Source organism: Myotis davidii, unplaced genomic scaffold (genome assembly GCF_000327345.1).
Source record: "Myotis davidii unplaced genomic scaffold, ASM32734v1 scaffold395, whole genome shotgun sequence".
Classification (NCBI taxonomy): Eukaryota; Metazoa; Chordata; class Mammalia; order Chiroptera; family Vespertilionidae; genus Myotis; species Myotis davidii.
The window spans coordinates 4249797-4267986 of NW_006287904.1; the positions used below are offsets into that span (position 1 = coordinate 4249797).

Here is an 18190-nt window from a genome sequence, read left to right on the forward strand (position 1 = left end):
CTACCAGGCAGGGTCTCTTGACTGGTTTTAAATCGATGCCTCTTTGATGAAATTTTCACACCCACTCAACACACAGGTATCTCAGAATACTCCAATTTTAATATTTACATAGCACATATCCCAGTGATGGCGAATCTTTTGAGCTCGGCGTGTCAGCATTTTGAAAAACCCTAACTTAACTCTGGTGCCGTGTCACATATAGAAATTTTTTGATATTTGCAACCATAGTAAAACAATAAGTAAAATATCTATATATTTTAGATATTTATTTTATATATTTAAATGCCATTTAACAAAGAAAAATCAACCAAAAAAATGAGTTTGCCTGTCACCTCTGACACGCGTGTCACAGGTTCGCCATCACTGATCTATCCTGTGCTAGGCACTGGGGGGACAGGGGCGTTGACTGAGAAAGGACAACCCATCTTTGAGAAGCTTACTGTCTATTAGGGAAATGAACACTAAATAAATAATCACACATGTATTATAGTTAACAGATTTTCCTTCGTAAGAAGAAAAAGTAGAGGGTTTAAGGGAGCATGTAAAACGAGAATATAACCTAAACTGTAGGAGGAAGGCAGGTTTCTCTTAGAAGTGATAGTTAAGCTAAGATCCTGAAAATCGGTCATTAGTCCAGTGAATAGTATGGGTAGGTGTCCAAGCAAGGAGAACAGTATATGCAAAGGCTCTGAGCTTCACAGTTCAAGAACTGTCAGATGGGTGGGGAACAGAAGTGAGGCTGGAAGAGTAGTAAGGGCTCCATTAGACAGATGAGCTGAGATCTTGAGGGACATCAGGCCTTGGAATTCATCTTAAATACAACTGGGAAAGCAGCCCTGTCCCTGACAACGTTCTGTGATGATGGAAATGATCTATTCTGTACTACCCAATAAGGAAGTGACTAGCCACTGTGGCTATTAAACATTTGAAATACGGCTACTGCGACTAAAGAACTAAATTCTTCATTTTACTTAATTTTTAACTAACTTTAATTTACATAGCCACATGTGACTGGTGGCTACCTTATCGGACAGTACAGCACTAGAGGGTTTTAAGCTGGGATTAACAAGAAGTGGCTTATACTGGCTACTGGCCAGATGGAGAGAAATAGGCCACTGTAAAACAAATACAGGACACGGAGTCAGTAGGAGTTACTGATGGGACTACAAGAGAGTAAAGGGCAGGAAAAATCAACCCCAAAGCTTTTAGTCAAACTTTACTTTGCATTACAGAAATAGGAGCTTTGGTTTCAAAAATAAATGCATATAATATTGAACTTTTACACACACACACACACACACACACACACACACACACACACAGCCTAGCCTCTGAGAATAACCATTCTGATGCCTTGCATCTAATGAGGTAAAGTATATGCTCTATGAAGTAAATAATTGGGGGAAATACATGACAGCCTGAGCACAGATCACCTGTGACTGTCAGGATGTACCAAGTAGAACTGTATTCCATAGAAAAATATATCCTGTGAGCCAATGTAGCATCATGAACCCCTTAGTGTTCCAGCAACAGCCGCAGGTGCAGGGTAGGGTTGGGGCAGTGTCGGATACGGAGAGCCATTCTCCCCTCTAGAACAGAGGAAGCCATCCCTACACCAGGACTGGAAAGGCTATTTCTCTACTGCCCTTTTCTGTTTGTTTGTCTGCCTGTTTAAGGGGGTAGGACACACGATGGAGGAGGTTGAAGTGTTAGTTGGAGACGAGAGACCAGAGGTGAGTTTAAAATTTTCCTCAAGTGCCATTTCTTTCATTATCAGGATATTTAGGAAATTTGAGGCTGGCTCCATTTACATTATGCTGGAAGTAATTTTCCTTAGAGCACGCACTCTCAAGGAACTATTTGTCCCCCAAAAGGTTGAGGAATGAATTTTTCTATTCTTTTTATGTACAAAGAATATACATGTGTATGTATCTGTATATGTGTGTGTGAGAGAGAGAGAGAGAGAGAGTGTGTGTGTGTGTGTATAATGTAAATGCACAAATAGATAACAATGTGCATAACTGTGGTGTCAGAATTTCATGGGGGTGGAGAGCTATATTAGCAAAAAAAAAAAAAAAAGCTTATAAGGTTGGAGTGTGGCTAATATGAAAAAAAAAAAAAAGTTAAGAATCACTGCCCTAATGGAAACTGAGGAATAAAAAAATGTTAAAAGTAAACAAAAGATCCATCTATGGATGAATGGATAAACAAAATGTGGTATATACATACAACAGGATCCTGCCCTAAAAAGGGAGGAAATTCTGACACATGCTACCACATGGATGAACCTGGAGGGCATATACTAAGCGAAATAAGCCAGAAATAAACCGACAAATACTGTCTGACTCCGCTTGCATAAGGTACCTAGAACAGTGAAATTCACAGAGATAGAAAGTAGAACTGTTGCCATCTACAGAAAGCAGGTGGCTGCCAGGGGCTGGGGGTGGAGGCAGTCATTGTTTGATGACTTCAAGTTCCCGTTTTGCAAGTTCTGGAAATCTGTTGCTCAACAGATGTGAACACAGTTAACATTACTGTACACTTAAAATAGCTAGGATGGTAACTTTTATGTTATGTGTTTTTTGACACAATTTAAAAATGTTTTAATCCTCACCTGAGGATATATTTTTTATTGACTTACTTTTAGAAAGGAAGAGAGAGAGGATAAGAGAAACAATGATATGACAAAAAAAAACATCGATCGGTTGCCCCTCCCTCCCAGGAACCCTGACCAGGGATCAATCCCACAATCTAGGTATGTGCCCTGAGCTGGAATCGAACCCGCAACCTTTCAGTGCACAGGAAGATGCTCCAACCGACCAAGCAACCTGGCTAGGGTCACAATTAAAATTTTTTAAAAGTAAAAACAGCCATAGGAGTTTTTCTGTGGATAGAGCATCGGCCGCGGACTAAAGGGTCCCGGATTCGGTTCCAGTCAAGGGCACGTATCTTGGTTGCAGGTTTCCCCAACCTTGGTCCAGGTACATGCAAGAGGCAACCAATTGATGTGTCTCTCGCACATCAATGCTTCTCTGTCTCTCCCTTTCCCTTCTACTCTCTAAAAATCAATGGAAAAATATCCTCAGGTGAAGATTAACAACAACAAAAATAAAATAAAATATTATTAAAGGAAAAAAAATAAAAACAGCCCTACGGGTTTTGGTCAATGGTCAGAGCACCAGCCCTCGGACTGAAGAGTCTCAGGTTCGATTCCGGTCAAGGGCATGTACCTTGGTTGTAGGCTCAATCCCCAGCCCCATCACATCAATACTTCTCTCTCTGTGTCTCTCCCCTTCCTTTCCCCTCTCTCTAAAAATCAATGGAGAAAATATTCTCAGGTGAGGATTAACAAAAAGATAAACAAAGTAAAAACAAACCAAAAACCCAGAAAGGAAGAAAATGAAACACGAATACACCAGTGTAAAAGAATATTTTCCAAACATGTTATTTCTACTCCAAGTTTGACAGAAAAAAATTTTTTTTTCCTCTATGTATACTATGCTATATGCCAAAATACCCAAAATATGGTAGTGTACCCAAACCTCCTGTCTCATGGTAGTACAGATTTACATGCACAGCCAGCAAAGGGAAGGCGGCCAAGGTGCTAACTGATAAAGCCAGGCTAATGTGCTGGCCCCACGGTAATGACAGCAATCAAAACCCATCCCCCAATCAGGGTGATCACTTCAGTCATAGAAATGTCAATCACTACATTGTATACCTGAAACTACTATAATATTGTATGTCAACTGTAACTGAAAAATAAAAATTAAAACTTTTTTTTGTTGTTAATCCTCACCAGAGGATATTTTTCCATTGATTTTAGATAGAGTAGAAGGGAGGGAGGGAGGGAGGGAAACAGAAACATCAATGTGAGAGGGACACATCAATTGGTTGCCTCCCACACGCATCCCGACTGGGCTAAGAATCAAACCTGCAACCCAGGTACATGCCCTTGACCGGGAATCAAATCCGAGACCCTTCAATGCTTGGGCTGATGCTCACACTGGCCACGGAAATAAAACAAAATCCCTTTTTAAAAAATCCTCCGAATCCTTTCTCAACATATACATATATCAAATCATCATACTACACACTTTAAATATCTTATTATTTTCTTTGCCAATTATACCTCCATAAAGCTGGGAGGAAACATCATCCAGAAGGCATCACATGTATGTGGTTGGCAGTGCTCAAAGGTAATTTCTATGATTCTAAAAAAAAAACAAAAAAAAAACCCTACATTATGCAAATAATGTATTTGGGCTTATAGTCAAATTGTCTGACAACATACATCAACAATTACAATATATATATATATAAGGCTAATATGCTAAGTGTCCCTCCTACCATCCAACTGGTAGCTATGATGTGCACTGACCACCAGGGGGCAGATGCTCAATGCAGGAGCTGCCAAGCTGCAGTAACTAGGCAGTGGCAGCTCTCAGGTGATGCACCCTGAAACCAGAGAGGAGAGAGCCCAATTCCTTGTGGGGATGCGTGGTTCCACTTTCGGCATGGGTTATGTTGTTACTGGGGCACTGTTGGCCTCGAATCTGGTTTACTGCACACTTGCATTTGTGTTCCACACCCTGTACAACAGCAACTTTGCAGAGTGCTCTCTCACACTCTGGGACCCCTCGGGGGATGTCAAAGAGCCAGTTTTGGCCTGATCACTGTAGGCTAGGCCGAGGGATCCCACCTGCCAGAGGGACCCTGCTCACTCAGCAGACACCCTTCACGCCGCAGTGCCAGCCCAGGTGCGGCCGGACAGGGAGGGACCACGGGAGGTTGGCTCCAGGGCCTGTCCAAAGGACTCCACCTGCCAGAGGGACCTCGCTCAAGCCACAGACGCCGGGGGCATGTCCGGCCCATCTCGCCCAGTCCTACCCCACCCCACCAGGCATCTTCTAATTAATTTATTTTCAATGTGCACGAATCCGTGCACCAGGTCACTAGATGCATATAATGAAAAGATATATGTAATAGGGATGTCCTAACCCATTTCCTTGGAAAGGCCAAATTTATTTATTTTAACATTGTCATTGAAGTAAAATACAGTAATGTGCGTTACAAACACTAATCTTGGGTGCTCAGTTCAGTGAATTATTAACCCATGTAACCCCATCCAAGTCAATATACAGCACATTGTCAACTTCCAGAAGGTTCCCTCTTGCCCCTGTCTCCTGTAAACATACCTTCACCACTATTTTGATCTCTAAACTATTGATTAGGTTTATCTGTTCCTGAACCTCACAGTCACACTGGCAATTCTTGAGTCTGGTTTCTTTCCTTAAACATTGTATGTGTAAGACTCACTAATATTACTGTGTGTATCATGTATCAGTAGTTGATGTATCTTGTTGCTGTGCAGTGTTTCATTGCATGATTTATACTAGAATTTAGCCATTCCACCAATGGATGTTAGGTTGTTTCCAGTTTGAGGTAATTATGAATAAAGTTGTTATAAACATTTTTGCATATGTCTTCCAATGAATATATGTCTGCATTTCTTTTGAGTACATAACCCAGGGGTAGAATCGCTGGGTCACAGGGAACTATACAGTTTTTGTAGATACTACCAGTTTTACTCTCAATAGCAGTGTGTTGGGAGTATAAACTGCTAACATTTGTCAATAGTAGGTATTATCAGTCTTTTTAATTTTAATCAATGTGGTATCTCATTGTGGTTTTAATTATCATTTTCCTGATGACTAATGATGTGTGCTTTTACATAAAGCCACATGAATGTCCGCTCTTATGGAGTGCCAAAAGACCCCATCTTAAAAGTAAAGGGTTATTTGTTTTGTTTTTAATAAGTAACCATAGATGACCACATGCCAGACCCACTTTAGCTCATTATTTAATCAATAATATCACTACTTGGCAGCAGGGAGAGGAGTGGACTCTGGTCTGGACACCCAACAACCATTACTCAACTAAACAGCACACAAATGATAACAAGCTCAGGAAATATATTTTCTAAAGTAAGTGGCTAATGAGAGTTCATTGGATTCTAGTATGATAGCATGGTGTCACTGTAAAAACTAAAATCAGGTTAAACTTTTATGGCAGAAACTTGAAAGTTGGTCCTGAATATCAATTGGTGGTGTTTATAACTCAGAAAGCTCAGACACTACCCACTTGGCTACAGTAAACCATCCTGGGGCCTTCAAAGTAGCCACACCTGCCTAACTGAACCCCAGTTGTGTTTCTGTTACCACTCCTTCCCCCCAGAGCAATTGTCCTTATGGGAAGCCCATCCCAGCCCTAGGTCCTGAGGGTGTGATGAGCAAATCCTATCTCCCTGCCAGGGACTGGTTCAAGACTGGGTGTGGGACTCAATTTTGGCCCTTGAAACTTAGAGATGTTTGTTAGAGGCTTCTGGGAATATTTTTCTCACTCTTCTAAATAAGCTTCCAGAAGCAAGTCTGCCTGCCATTTGAGGCACCGGCCAGTGTAAAAGTGTGGCTGTGAATCTCAACACCGCACGTGCAGAGGTGCAGCCCCGAACTTCAGCCTGAGGATGAAGCCAACGCCAAATGGAAGAGGCCAGAGCCCAGGGAATCACAGGACAAGACGTGGGAGAGCCACTGGTTTGAGACAATCCTGAGGCCTGCCTTATGCATGTGGCTATTTACATTTTAATCTAAAATGACTAACACTGCCCGCCGATGTGGCTCAGTGGTTGAATGTTGACCCATGAACCAAGACGTCACCAATTTGATTCCTTGTCAGGGCATATGCCTGGGTTGTGGGCTCGATCCCCAGTGGGGAGCATGTGGGAAGCAGCCAATCGATGTTTCTCTCTCATCATTGATGTTTCTATCTCTTGTCCCTCTCCCTTCCTCTCTCTCTTAAAAAAAAATCAATAAAAACATATTTAAAAATAAATAAATAACTAAAACTAAGCTCAGTGGAAAGCTTCAGGTCCTCATCGCTCCCGCCACATTTCAAGTGCTCAGCAGTCACATGTGGCTCCCATGCTTGACAGATATAGAATATCACCAGCCCTGAGAAAGGTCTATTGGAGAATAAGGTCCCAGACAGAATAGTAACCTCGGTGCAAGATCTGAAATATTACCTTCTACTCGGTGAAAGACGTAGCCTTTATTGCGTGTGAGAGTGGCAGATGTGAGGGCTGTTGCCCCAAATCTTGGTGTGCGGCATCTCTGCCCAGGGACTGGATAGCCCCACCTTTCTTGCATTACCCTATTCCCACCACGGAGCATCGTGCCATTTTTCTAGCCCAAACAATATCTAACACATAGAGATTAATAATATCTGCAATCAGGGTTACAAGTTCTCTTGGAATTACTTCTGCAGCATGTGTTGGATAGAATGTGGGGCCACAGGTCGTGCTGAGTGAACCCAGTCACATCTCACCCCAAGCATCTTAGCACTCACAGTAGTACAACGAGAAACTAGGTCATTGCTCCATAGCTTCCCCCATAAACACAGAACCTTCCGTTTCTATCCTACTTATTCCCTTAACAGAGCAAAGCCCTGCAAAGCCATGGTCCAACCTAAGAAAACTGCTACTGACCTTGTAAAGCAAGCATGAAAAATACTTCCTGACATGATTTCATAAAGCAACTTGTTTTTTTTATTTGAGAGGGGATAAAATAGCTGTATTCTGCTGTTGCAGCTTTATCTCTGCTGAGTAACTGTTTAGAATTTTTGATTCAGCCAACTCTAAAGCCCTGTTTCCCTGGATATTCACATTAAGACCTGACTCACCTCAGAGTGACTCACTCTTGTCTCTCAAACCAACAAGTATTTCAAAAAACATGTTCTTTGTTCAATTCCAGATCATAAGTGGAACACTTCACTACCTGGAGAAAGGCAGGAAGAGGGCTCCTAGGAAGGTTAATTATATTCACACAGCTTCACAATGTAATGTTTATAGGCTTAAACTAACACAGGAATAAAATAACCTATATCTGTTCAACCTAAGGGGACAGACACCAATTTTCAAGGAAAAAACAGGCAATAAAAATTTTAATGAAAAAATATATAAGCATAGGTATATATAAAATTCTCATAGCTCGTCTTAAGGGCTCCTAACAGAATTTCCAATAATACCCATAAAATTGAAAGACTTACATGGATTAAAAAAATTTTACTCAAAAAAAGTCTTGCCCTAACCTGTTTGGTTCAGTGGATAGAGCGTTGGCCTGTGGACTGAAGGGTTCCAGGTTCGATTCCGGTCAAGGGCATGTGCCTTGGTTGCGGGCCTATCCCCAGTAGGGGGTGTGCAGGAGGCAGCTGATCGATGTTTCTCTCTCATCGATGTTTCTGACTCTCTATCCCTCTCCCTTCCTCTCTGTAAAAAATCAATAAAATGTATTTTTTAAAAAGTCTTGACTTTTAAAAATACTCAACATGTTTCTGTTTGAGCAAATTCACTATTATAAAATGTCAAATCTTCTCAATATTAATGAATTAATATTTTCAACAAAGTTTCTATTTAGAAAACAGAATGTTTAAGGAGATTAGTGAAAGAATTCTCAACTTCATCGAAAAGAATAAACAAGCCAGAATAGCCAAATACTTATTTAAAAAGTATTAAGAGAAACATTTTCTCTACCATTTTAAAATGCATCTCAAACATATCTAATTTTAAATTGTAATACTAACATAAGAGTAGGGAGATCAACGGAACAAACAGAATATAAGGAAATAACATATACTATAAAAGAATTTCATCCATGATAAAGGGGGCTTTTTAAATTGATAGAGAAGGAATGAATCAGTTGGTACAACTGGCTAGATATTTGGAACAGAAGTTAAATTTCTCCTTCACACCATGTTGTAATGTAGACCAATAATGGAGACCTCTCATCTGCCTCCCCTTCTCCTTCCTCCCTGCACCACGCGCCCCCGCCAGAAAATGTCAATGCCCCCACCCCCAAAACCCCAGAAAATTCTATATTATATGGCAAAAGGGACTTTGTAGATGTAATTAGGATTACAGACCTTAAGATAAAGGTGTTATCCTGGAAGATCAGGCGAGCCCATTCTAGCCACCAGAACCCTTGAAGCAGAGAATTTCCTCTGCCTGGGGAGAGCTGCCAGGGGAGAGGAGGGCGGGGGAAGGGGGTGGGAGAGGCGCAGCAGCAGATGTGCATGAGAAAGAGGACCCATCAGTGATGCCCTGAGGATGGAGGTGGCCTTAGAAACTGGGAAGAGGCTCTCGGGACCTCAGTCCTATAGCCACAGGGAACTGGACCCTGCCAGCAACTTGAATGAGCCCGGAAGAGGATTCCTTGCTTTCTCTCGAGGAGCTCAGCCAACCAGTACCTTGATTTCAGCCTTGTGAAACCTGCCAAGCCAACCCAGACTTCTGACCTACAGACTGTGAGATAATTGCATAATTCATGTTGATATAAGCCACCAAATTGGTGATCATTTGTTATGGCAACAATAGAAAACGAATACACATCCTATACCAAAATTCGTTTTAAATGAATGAAAAAATGTTCATGTAAAAAAAAAACAAACAAACACCACAGTGATCAACCAAAGAACTTGTATGCATCTATGCATATAATTCGTTCAATAATAAAGATTTTTTTTAAAATAGAATGAAAGCCCTAGCTGGTTTGGCTCAGTGGATAGAGCATTGGCCTGCAGACTGACGGGTCCCAGGTTCGATTCCGACCAAGGGCATGTACCTTGGTTGCAGGCACATCCCCAGTAGGGGGTGTGCAGGAGGCAGCTGATCAATTCTCTCTCATCGATGTTTCTAACTCTCTATCCCTCTCCCTTCCTCTCTGTAAAAAAATCAATAAAATATATTTTAAAAAATAGAATGATAGAAATTTTTAAAGAAAACACCACAATGCCCTAGCCCATTTGGCTCAGTGCATAGAGCACCGGCCTGCAGACTGGGGGTTCCCGGGTTCAATTCCAGCCAAGGGCACATGCCTGGATTGCGGGCTTGATCCCCAATGGGAGGCGTGTGGGAGGCAGCCAATCAATGATTCTCTCTCATCATTGATGTTTCTATCTTTCCCTCTCCCCTCCACTCTGAAATCAATAAAGAAATATATTTTTTAAAAAAGAAAGAAAACACCACAGCATAAATTATCTAAATATTATGTTGTACACCTGAAACTAATATGAAAATAATACTGAATGTCAAGTGTGTAGACGAAAGGGGCCACATGCTGACCTGACAAGCTCAGGGGAGGCCTGCATGGCAGTCTTGCAGACTCGGAGACCTAAAGTCACCACAAAGGATGGTCTGAAATTAAACTTTAAAAGCAGTGATGGTGGGCAATTACGTCCTAGGCCGGTATCTTAACTGACAAAGTCAACCTTTACCTTACCTGAGCCTATCTGTCTTTTTGTATCTATGATAACATACCCTTGAAATGTCTGGGTAACTTGTAACTCTCCTTTTTTCTGGACTCCCTGGGGCACAACCAAATATGCTGGGCGCCAGGTCAGATACCACAGATTCCTTCACTATCATGTTAATTGATCCTGCACCCACCTAAGTATGTGTCCATCATTTTACTTTTTCTTCAATCCCAGGGGTTTCCCCTGCTTTGCTTTATCCCTCCTCCTTAATCTATCACCAATGAATTTCATGTAACCCACCTATGTCCCTCCTTTGATTGCAGATGTATGAATACAAATGTAACCTGCCATTCTCCGGAGCATTATCTCAATTTGTTGAGGTTCTGCTTCCCGGCATATGTCGACAGTTTGGCTCAAATAAACTCACAAAAATTCTTTACAGGTTTCAATGGGTTTTTTTACGTTAACAAGTGTAATTAAAAAGTAAAAAAAAAATTAAAACCCACAGTAATAAAAAGGAACAAGCTGCTGACACACAGCAACATAAAGAATATCAAAAACATTATTTTGAGCAAAAGAAACCAAGCTCAGAAGAGTATGTACTTGTGATTCCCCTGAGATAAGGTTCCAGAACTGGCAAGTTTAAGAAATCAAAGAGAGGGAAGGCTATGGAATGGAAAGGGTTGCGAAAGCACTTTCTGGGGGATGGAAATGTTCCCTATTTTGACTGGGGTGATGACCACATTTTAACTGGGGTGATGGTTCAGGGTAATGGTATCGGCAGCAGCCGCCCCTGCATGTAATTTGAGTGTAAACCCTGCAACATTTACAGAACCTTTGCTTTGTTGACTCAGCAGAGAAAATATTTGTTAAAAACAAAGCCCTAGTATTTGCCTGTTTTCTCAGGGCTTTCCTGAAATGACCAGTCAGTTAAGCGGCTAAGAGAATCTGTGACACTCAGGCCTTGGATGAAGGGAGGGAGGGGTCAGTGCTGCAACATCTGAAAAGGGCCCCAACTCTTTCTTCAGGATTGTTCCTTTGGGGAAAGGGCCCCGCTCCTGGTCCCAGGCCCTAATGAGCCCTCTTCAGAGGGAGGGGGTCACCCTGGGGAGCAGCCTTTGGGATGGCTGCTCAGCTCACCACAGAGGCCTTCTCAGAGGAGAGCGAGGTGCCCAGAGGCAGGGCCTGGGGTGTGATCTGGGATCTGTGCCTCCGACCTGCAGGCAGCAGTGTTTGAACTTTAGGAGAAGTTCCTTCGGTGGTGGCAGCTGAGGCAAGAGGCTCCAGGAGGGTGGCCTTGCCCCCCACACTGAGAAAAAGCCACTGTGGGGCGAGGGAATACTATGCCCAGAGACAGGAGAGGCAGAAAGAGGGATGCCACTGCCTCTGAGGCCCAGCGGCTCCCCTGCCCCTTCCCTAATTATCAGTCATCAGCAGCCTTCCAGAACATTCCTCTTTTTGCCTAAGTGGTTCGTTTTTTCGTTCATTCACTAGAAAGAAAAGGAGAGTGGATCGCCTACTGCACCGCTCCCTACAATTTCCCATTAAACAAGGTCTTTATTAGGGGTGCCCTGTCCCTACCCTGTGCCGCGTCTCCAAAGCTCCATGCTAGCTAGACCTTTGTTTTCCTGCTTTCCCCAGAAGACTGACCTCTTACGGCAGGAACTGCGTCTTACTAAGTCTTATTATTTCTGCAACCCGAGGGCTCAGCGGTGTTGCATGAATAAATGATTTTCTGGCTTTTTAGCAGGGACAGATGATTAAGCTGGAGGATGGGAAAGGAAGGATTGTTTGCAGGGCGGGGGCGGGGGGAGTGGTAATTTCACTGGTGGTTTTGGATTTCTGACCATCTCCTGGAAAGCCAAGAAATGCCTAACTGTCATCTATTCCCTTGGAGGACACACATTTAATAAAAGCCAACCACGCAAAGTACAAACCAGAAACCACCAGGTAAATCCAACCAAAATAAAGCTGCCAAAGCTGCCAGCTACTCGGGGTGCGGGGGAAACAATGGAGAAAGATGTTTACACATTTGTAAGTATCTGTTGAGAAGTCAATGGTCAGCAAATAGTGCCACAAATTCCCATGTGAAATTATAGTCCCAGATGTCAAAAATGTTCAAAGCAAAGCATAATCCTGTAGATTAGTTTGGAGCTGGCCAACAATAACATTTGTAGACAAAGAAAAGAAATCGAAAGGAACCTAATTAAGGTTGCCGGCTCTTTATTTTGCCAAATAAGGACTTTTTTTTTTCAAGTGTACCATCTTCTCTCCCCATAATTTCACAAAAGAAGGAATATTTTAACTCCTCCCGCACCCCCCCCCCAAAAGGAGGAAAATGTAAACTCAGCCTAAAGAAAGCCATTCTCAAGGAAGACTGAGCTAGGAACCTTACAGCACATGTTAGTCTTGGACAGTGTGCAGATGGTTTGGACCTTCAAAGGCAGATGTTCCAAGTCCCTAAAACCATGCCAGGCCCCTGGAAGATGCTCAAGAAATATCACTAAAGGGCACAGATGGATCAATTTCAACTCCTGGTTCTGCAGTGGAGTTCCAATCACAGGACCTCCAAAGAGAAAGGCCACAAGCAGGCCTCCCTCCCAGTTGGTGGCTCGTGAGGGGCACAATTTCTCCTCAGTGTATGCCACAGACTGGCATTTTCCCATTTTGCTATTTGAATGAGAGTAGCCCCAGGCAGCTGCATGATAACAAGATTTACTGAGCACTTACTATGTTCCATATACTAAGCTCTTCTTGGGCATTTGCTCATTGAATGTCCCTAACAATGCCAGCGAGAGATGTATAATTATTATCCCAATTTCCCAGGTCAGAAAACAGGTTTAATCAAGGTGAAGAAACTTCTCCACGCAAGGCACAAATCCAAGTCTGTACCAAAACCAGTGCTCACAAGCCCTAGGAGAGACAAGGTGAACACAGGGTGAGGGGAACTGGGGGAAATAGGAAGGATGGGCTTTAAAATTAAAACCAAATATCACTAAAGGCAGAAAGCCCACAAAGTTAGCTTTCCACACTCTGCCTCAAGACAAACAAGGAAGTTAAGCATCAGCCAGCACAGGTCACTCATCAATCTTGACTCAGTATCTGTGCTGACTCCAGGCTGCCCGACAAGTGCCATATTCCTTTCATAGTTCCACTCTCCCTAACGCATCTGAGAACTACAGATGATTGTATAGTTTGGAGCAGCCCCACAGAGGGTGGCTGCCCCTGAACAAAGGTGCTTTCTCATTCACAGGAGAACTTGAGTTGAATAGCAGCCAGCCATCCTCCCCTCCAGATCTTTCCCCAAACCCCTCTGCGATGCTTTAAATGCTGGTTAATGGCCTCCATTTCACTTCCCACCTCAAGACCAGAGCAATCTACTTCTCCCTCAATCTGAATGAAGGGCAAGACAACCCAGCAAAGAGGCTAAAACACCATCCACTGTAACATGGGGAGGATCCAGGGTGCCCAGGAAATCCCCATAAACAAAGCAGTCTCCCCCAGACAGGAACTCCTGAAGGGCAGCCCCTCAGCAGTGCTGGGAGAACCTGAGTTCTAGCCCCAGTTCTAACACCACCTAACAGTGTCCTGAAACATGGGGCCTTCAACTTGGCCTTGAAAAAAGTGGCCAAACTGAATGATCTATTCATCCATACTCCCAGCCTTCTAAATAAAACTCAGAGCTGTTAAAACACACATATTCTCTCTGTCTCTGTCTGTCTGTCTGTCTGTCTGTCTCTCTCTCTCTCTCTCTCTCTCACACACACACACACCATACTTTCCACGGCTCCTAACTCCATTTAGAATAAAGCCCAAATAGCTCAGATTCCATTCTAAGTCCTACATACACACACCCTCAACTTATCTTTCCAGCATTTTCCAATACTATGTGCCCACAATGTTGCAGCACGTGACCCCAAATTCATCTGGTTCCCTCCCTCTCCCATGCCTTTGCACAGCAATGTAACAGGGCTGGGACTGGTGTCAGGAGGAGGGTAGAAGGATATGAATGTGTCCCCCTGATAGAAAACAAAATCCTGAAGCCTGGGATCAAGTCCCACTTTAGGCCTGTTATCAGGGACCCAATTCACCTACCTCTGGGCCTCAGTGTCCTTGGAAAATGGACAGTATCCCCTATGTGACTGGACTCCCGTTTCCTGAGTCAGTCAACAAATACTGAGTGCCAGGCAAGAATGACCCACAAATATTGAGTGAATGAGCAAGAATGACCCAAAACACTGTGGTCCTTATGAAGTTTACATTCTGGTGAAGAGAGATCTATCATTTGAGGATTTCTCATAATATTTCTGTAAGAATTAAATAAGATAATATATGAAACACACTTAACATAGAGTCATATTTAAACATCAATATAGTAATAAGGTTACTATATTGACGTTTAAAACATAAGCCTTTTTGTGCAATGTTATTCTTAAAAAGAAGCTGCTCCTTTTACCTGGAATGTCTGTTTCTCCTTCCCAACACCCCTCCATCTTCCTGCTGGGAAGGATTTAGGGCTGGGAACTCTTGAAGTGCTGTCTGCATCTCCCCCAATCCTTTCTCACGGGTCTGTCTGGCAGTAACTGGTCTACCCCCACTAGCAGTGCCTGTCTCATTCGATTACATCCTCCATGAGACAGGATCTGAGTTCTGTGAAGGGTGACACTGCCTTGAAAAACAAAAAGCAACAAGAGGTGAGAAGAGGTAAGACACTGAGAGGAGAAGAAGAGGCACATCAGACAGAAAGTCTGAGGGCCAGATTAAGGGGGAGTTCAGACTTGAGTGAGCCCCGGAAGTCACCAAATTTTGACCCTGCAGGTAGAGTGGACCCGGATGGACGGAGGATGAGCTGGCCCAAGGGTGGCCAAAGAAGAGTGCCCTGGAGGCCACAGCTGGACATGAAGCTCATCACAGTTCAAGGCTATGATCCGAGGATTCTTGTCACAGTGAATCAAATTGCCTATTCTTGATGTTGTGCAGTTTCCTCCAAAATGGCCTGGTTTCCCCAAAATATGTCACTTTGGCATACTGATTATTTTGAATTAAAGGTATTGAGAAAGAGCCAGTGCAAGAAGGATGCTCTGACCCTCCTTTGTGAGGTCCCATGTGAAAGGTAATCTCCCTGAACCAGGAGGTAGGAAGGAATTCTTACCACCACAGACAGGGAGTTTAGGGTAGAGAAAGCCACATAAACAAACCTTGTTACTTCTTCAACAATTTATTACCCCAACCCCAAATCCCTCTGTCTTGTCTACTTTTCACAAATGTATTGTTTCTTTGTCTAAAAGGTATAAAAGCTTCTTGCTTCGGTCACTTCTTTGAGTCTCCTATTTCTATGGGCCTCCCCTACGTATAAAATTAAATTTGTTTTTTCTCTTGTTAACCGGTCTTCCATCAATTTAACTCAGAACAGCCAAAGAAACCAGCAGAGAAGAAGGGAAAAATGTTTCCACCCCTATACCTCCAAAACGTCATCACCATTTTCTAGGGATAGCAATTCTGCCTTCCCCCACTCCACCCCCCACAAACACCCTTCCAAATGCTGCCATTGACAGGAGGGCCCAATGCTTTAAAAAATATAAACATCTCAATCTAAATGACTGGAACTTCAAACACAGACATAGCTGAACCTAGGCTCACAGGAGCTCAGAATAACGCGCCATAGTGACTACAGGTGAGCAGCGATACTGAAGTTCAACAACACCCAGGCAAAAGAGGGAGTCGATTCAGGAAAACTGGGCCAGGGTATCAGATATAAGGCTCATTCATGTTTCCAGATTTTCCACAAAAACAAGGAAACAGGCGACGCTTAGTTAAGAAACTTAGACCAAGAAAAATGTCTGATCAGGCAGCATGGACAGCCTCACTGACTAAAGGAAGAACATTGCTCTTGGTCAGTGTCCTGAGGTGCCGGGAGGTTCCAGCATGCCGGTTTAGCCGGTTTAGTACTTTTTTTACATTTTAAACCTGAATGCTCGCCCTGCCACTGCCACTGCCCCCACTCTCTGCTAAAAAGTGTCATCTTTGCTAAGAAGACTATTTCCCCTTGAATTTCTCTTTCATTTCTAATAACCGGGATTTTTTGGCCTTAAGAACCTCAGGCTGCACTCTAAGGAAACTTGTTACAAAAGCCATGAGCCAGCTCTATCACTGGCTAGAGAACTGCAGGGAAGGCACTGACAGGTCAGCTCCACTTCCCCATCCGAAAAGGCAGAGGAGAGCTGGTTCCTCAAGGTCAGTTAAAACAATGCCACGCTCCTGACAATGGCCGGAGGCCCACTCCCCAACCTTCACTCCAGTCCTTGAAAACGTCCCAGGATCACTTTATCTTCCCCATCCAAACATGGGGTCTGCAGGCTCTACTCAGGCTTCTAAAGGAAACTTCATCCCAAGAAGCAAAGGTAAAATAATAAGAGGGCACACACCACAGCAATGGGCCTTTGGTAGCAGCCAACAAAAAACAGAACTAATCAGCACAGAGAATTCCAAGAATCCCACAAAAGCAAAGTCTCTATTTGGGCCCTGAGAGCCATGGGCTGGGAAGTCAAGAGAATCAGTATCTAATCCCAGATCCCACTAGTGACTGACAGTTGATGGGCCTGTTTCTTCATCTATAATATGGTCATGGCCCAGCCCTGACACTGTAGGTGTGAAATTCTGAGCAGAGACTTAAAGAACCGCCTTTGGAATGTATGAACACAGAGTCTGTGACAGCCTTGCAGTACTCTTCTTAAAAAAAAGAAAAAAGAAAAAAAAAGCAACTTATCCCCAACCCCCATCCCCCGCTCTACAGCACTCACTGGCTCATGGCAAGCAGCCAGGTTGGTGTGGACAGACAGAACCGGAGGGAGCAGACGCATCCATCCCCTAGCCTGCCTTTGCAGCTGCTAATGGTGTGAACCACACCACCATGTCCTGTGGCACGCTCATTATTCACGTAGGAATTTCCTTATCAAGTATAAACATCAGTCTCCATCTCTCCAACACCAACCTCTCCCTTCGAAAGTTACTTCCCAAGGAAAGGCTGATGTTCTCCCGCCTCCCTGGAGATGTCCCAAAGAGAGCCTGCAGTTGCCACCTAAACTGATTAGTCAGTCATAAAATCAAGTTAATGGGTTATGACTAGCTTACACACACACACACACACACTATCATTGTGCCTTATTATAGAGAGAATACATACACTGCGGAACTCTTGTGGCAGTTTCATATTGTAACTGTATGTGGGTGGATGTGGTCTCCATGGCTGGTCTTGGTCAAAAGCAGACTGAGCAACCTATGCCTGCCTAAGTGGGATCTGATTCCAGGGAGGAATGCCACACCCCCCAAGCCACCTCTATCCCCGGTGGAGGATGCAAGGGGCAGCGGCGGGTACTGAGAACTCCAGCACCCACCCTGCTCCTCCACAAAACACAGCTAACTGGAAACAGTGGAAACAAACTTCTGACTCCCCTTCAAGGCGGTCCTTCCCATAAGGCACCAACAGATGCTCCAGAAAAGACCAAGCCACCCGTGCAACAGCCTTGCCCGAGAAAGGTGCCTGGCACCCGGGCGGCTCAGCAGCGGGGAGCACCTGGGTGCCCAGCATGCAAGGAAGGCCCTTTTGCTCCCTGATACCTCCTCCAGCTAAGGACTGCCTGGGCAAACAGCAACTGGGCTGGGGACTAGAGAACTCAGAGCCCCCGTTCGCTCTCCTCTTTTGAGCATTATTTTCTAAATTGCACATCTCCCTCAAAACCCTCCCTAGAAGCACCAGAGCTTGCAGCCTCCCAGAAACACCCCCAGCCTGGAAGGGGGCTGGCCCGCGCCGCACGCCCAAAGCAGCGCTATTCCCGCGGCGTGGCGAACGCTCGGGGCTCCCCGAGGTGCGCGCTGCGGGGGT

General features: G+C 43.9%; 1 protein-coding gene across 1 annotated transcript in view; it reads right to left on the minus strand.

The window, feature by feature from the left end:
* TRANK1 (tetratricopeptide repeat and ankyrin repeat containing 1) overlaps positions 1 to 14991 on the minus strand; it is a 79731-nt gene extending 64740 nt beyond the window's left edge. The window contains 1 exon segment of the mRNA XM_006759620.2: positions 14765 to 14991. Coding sequence (XP_006759683.2) covers positions 14765 to 14853 — 89 coding nt within the window. The 5' untranslated portion in view covers positions 14854 to 14991.
* Between the last annotated feature and the right edge of the window lie 3199 nt (positions 14992 to 18190).